The sequence below is a fragment of the Ptychodera flava genome, chromosome 5 (genome assembly GCF_041260155.1).
Source record: "Ptychodera flava strain L36383 chromosome 5, AS_Pfla_20210202, whole genome shotgun sequence".
Lineage (NCBI taxonomy): Eukaryota > Metazoa > Hemichordata > Enteropneusta > Ptychoderidae > Ptychodera > Ptychodera flava.
Genome location: NC_091932.1, coordinates 26,069,605 through 26,072,841, shown reverse-complemented (window position 1 = coordinate 26,072,841; position 3,237 = coordinate 26,069,605). Strand labels below are relative to the sequence as shown.

At 40.3% G+C, this 3,237-nt stretch overlaps 1 protein-coding gene across 1 annotated transcript; it reads right to left on the bottom strand.

Moving 5' to 3' along the window:
- Positions 1–1,492: 1,492 nt before the first annotated feature.
- On the bottom strand, positions 1,493–1,939 carry LOC139133603 (uncharacterized). The gene has a single exon (XM_070700341.1). It carries the CDS (start codon positions 1,937–1,939, stop codon positions 1,493–1,495), a length of 447 nt encoding a protein of 148 aa, XP_070556442.1.
- Between the last annotated feature and the right edge of the window lie 1,298 nt (positions 1,940–3,237).

The window sequence follows — 3,237 nt, the reverse complement described above, 5'->3', positions numbered from 1 at the left end:
TCAAGAGTTTTATGATAAGACTTGAATCATAGAATTGAACTGCTAGAGTACCTGGTCATACCAGAGCTGCTCAGAATGGATTGCAATCGTGTCCGAAAGTCCAAAAGATGCAGGAGAAATATGATTATGACCTATTTAACTTGTGAACAATTGATTGATGCGGTGATTCGTTGATGATTTCAGAAGAAACATGCTCAACTCCGATAGAAGTTTTGTATGCAGAAAAACTCAGTAAACAGTTGGTACTATCCAAGAAAACCAAAAGCAGAGGCCATATTGAAAAGCTCAAAAAATGAAGATGAGGAAATTCAAGTATGGAAATTAATACGACAAAAACTAAATTGAAAGACTATGTTTGGGTCTGCTTTCGATAGTTCTCGTTCTAGTAGATTTGTATACCGAGTTCTCAGTCCTTTTAAGTTGGGGAGTAGCATATTTGAAGTTTCTAAAGTCAGTGACGTTTAGTTGAAAGTTGATGGAACTCATCACTTGATGAAAGTTCTTGCAGTTTTTTCTGCATTGACAAATTCTTTTTTCTTCAGTGTTGCTTAACAGTTGTTCACCCAATCTTCACGGGCAGAGTCTTCAGTATATCCTCTTCAGTTGCTGCCCATAGTTGAAGCAGTGTTCTTCTTAAGTCCTCTCCTCTTCCAGATTAGTCCCTTTCAGTTCTGTTCAGTCAACCAGTTCCGTAGTTTCTGTGATGTCCACCAGTTCAGTCAATCAGTTCAGTTCATCAGTTCTTTCCCACCAGTTCAGTCCCGGGTTTCGGCACCAGATGTTGGGAAGTCAATTAAGTTTCGTCAGCATCACAGGTCAGCAGTTGAGGGCAGCGTAGTTAATAGTTTATTTTCTTGTATTATAACAAAATCATCATGACAAAATCATCATTACCGTATTTACAATCCAAATAGAGGAAAACTAGCTCAGAATTTAGAAAAGATTTGGACTGATGCAAATGATTTCGATGAGCATGCAAATTTTGTACATGTCATTAGAAAAGCATCAAAGTTCAGGCACACAGACGTTACACCAAGTTCATAAATATATACAAATTGAGCTACTCAGAGCCAACTTAATGAGTTTTTACAATACTATCTGCACTGGGAATTTCCACATTGGAAATGTCCACAAAAGTAATATCGTTGAGATTCCTCGGCACTCCTTTGGCAAGAATTTGTCCGTACATCCTATATTTGTTTATCACTGGTTAAGTTGTTGGGCAAGTCTCTTGTTTGCTTCAATTGCAGCTTGTCTTAAAAAGCGTCGTTGAATTCCTGGTCTATTTGATTTCGTTTCATCAGCTTGAACAGTTGGCAGGTCATTGTCTTCCTGAATTAATGTCTCTGGACTTTATGTAGGATACAGTAGATTCACAGGTCGATTGATGCATTTCCTTGATGGCAGAATAACCCTTGCAGATCGACATTCTCCATCTCTACTTTACATCAGTTCCTGAACTTTCCCAAAGTTCCATGATCCACGAGGCAAACTATCCTTGACAATCACATCGCCAGTCTTCGGTTTGAGAAGGAGGTTGAATTTTCGGTGCGCTTAAATGTCTCTGGCTTCTTTCTCTCAAACTGAGTACGTAACTATCTCTCCACCTGTTCCAGAATCTGTTGAGAAGCTGTTGACCGTTCTTCCAGGTTTGTAAGAGTTTCTTAGCAGATGACATTCTGGGTTTATACTCAAGGTCAGGATCATTAGAGTCAGGCTCAGCATCGGGCATTCCAGTCTTTGGATTAAGGGTCAGGAAATCTGCTGGAGTCAAGACTATTGATGAGTTGATATCATCATCCACGTAAACCAATGGATGGGTGTTTACAACAACTTTAGCTTCAATAATTAGTGTATGAAGTTGTTCGTACGTGAGACATGCTTTTCCTATAGCTTTCTTCTTAACACATCCAACAAGTCTTTCATAAAATGCTCCCATCCATGGAGCAAGTTCAATTTTGAATTGTCATTTGATGCCTTGATCAGTCACGTACTTTCTGACACCACAGTCTATGATGACATTAATCCATAATCCATACTTTGTCCAAGACAGACTTTGCTAGTTTTAACTGAGGAGCGTTGTCAGAAATTATTTGCTCAGGGGTTCCACGGCGAGCAATAAATCTCCATAAACACAGGAGAAATTGTTCTGCTGACATGTCCTTTATCAGTTCAAGGTGAATGGCACGCACAGTAAACAAGTGTACAAGCAGATCCAAACTTTCTTTGTATCCAAAGTTTCTGTGATGAACAAAGGTCCAAAGTAGTCAAGTCCAGCATATGTGAATGGAAGTGATTGAGTCACTCTCTTCCTTTGTGATGGTGCCATAGCCGGCATCTTATATGGACCGCCTTAAGCTCGTCGACAGACTCTATAGTCATGGAGGATTCTTCTTACTTGTGGGCGACCTTGAGGGATCCGGTACTCATGGCGAGTCTGAGCTAATGTCTGTGAAGTTCCTGAGTGATAGCTCTCAATCACAAGTTTGGTGAAGTGGTTCCTCGTAGCAAACAGTGTTTGGCAAAGAGCACCTTCAGAAAGTTCAGAATTAATGAATCTTCCATGGCAATGAAGTAGCCCTTTGTCATCTGCTTGTATTCCTAGTTGATACTTCAGGTTGTGTTTTCTATTTCTTCTTATGGCTTCCAAAAGGTCAGGAAGCTTCTTCTCTGGATATAAAGTTCCCAAACGAGTTTTGCCTGTGCGATTTCCTTTACAGTTAGGGGGCCTCCTTCAGAATGTTGTCTCCTCAGTTTCTTTATGAATCGACTAGCCAGAGCAGTAACCCTAAGAATCTTTATCAGTGATGAGAATTTCTTGTCATCAATGCCAAAAGGGCTAGACGAGCTGCAGTTTTCCCCAGACAACAGACCTGTTTCACATAGTATTCTTGTTCTTTCTTCTGATTTGAGTTTGCAAAAGATTTTTCGTGCTTTTCCGATTACTATATGTGTGTTTGTACTTTGTCTGTGTGTCGTCTGCTCCATGCACACTGTGTTGCATGGTCGCGCACAGGATTGTAACATCTAAGTCGGTAACTGTGACCAACTCTTTTGCATTGGAAACGGTAGCTGACTGGTTTTGTGTGAGGCCTAGAGCTAGGCGATGTTGCCGTGAGTGTGTTGGGGTTCGAATCCCGTTTGCGTTATAGTAAAAATATATTTGTTGACTTCAGATACATTCCAAGTGGACCAAATGTCTTCAGGATTACACAACAAATTTGACCATGCCACCAT

Coding starts and splice junctions, on each gene's coding strand:
- LOC139133603 (XM_070700341.1), bottom strand. CDS start 1,939: ATGGGAGCATTTTATGAAAGACTTGTTGGATGTGTTAAGAAGAAAGCT.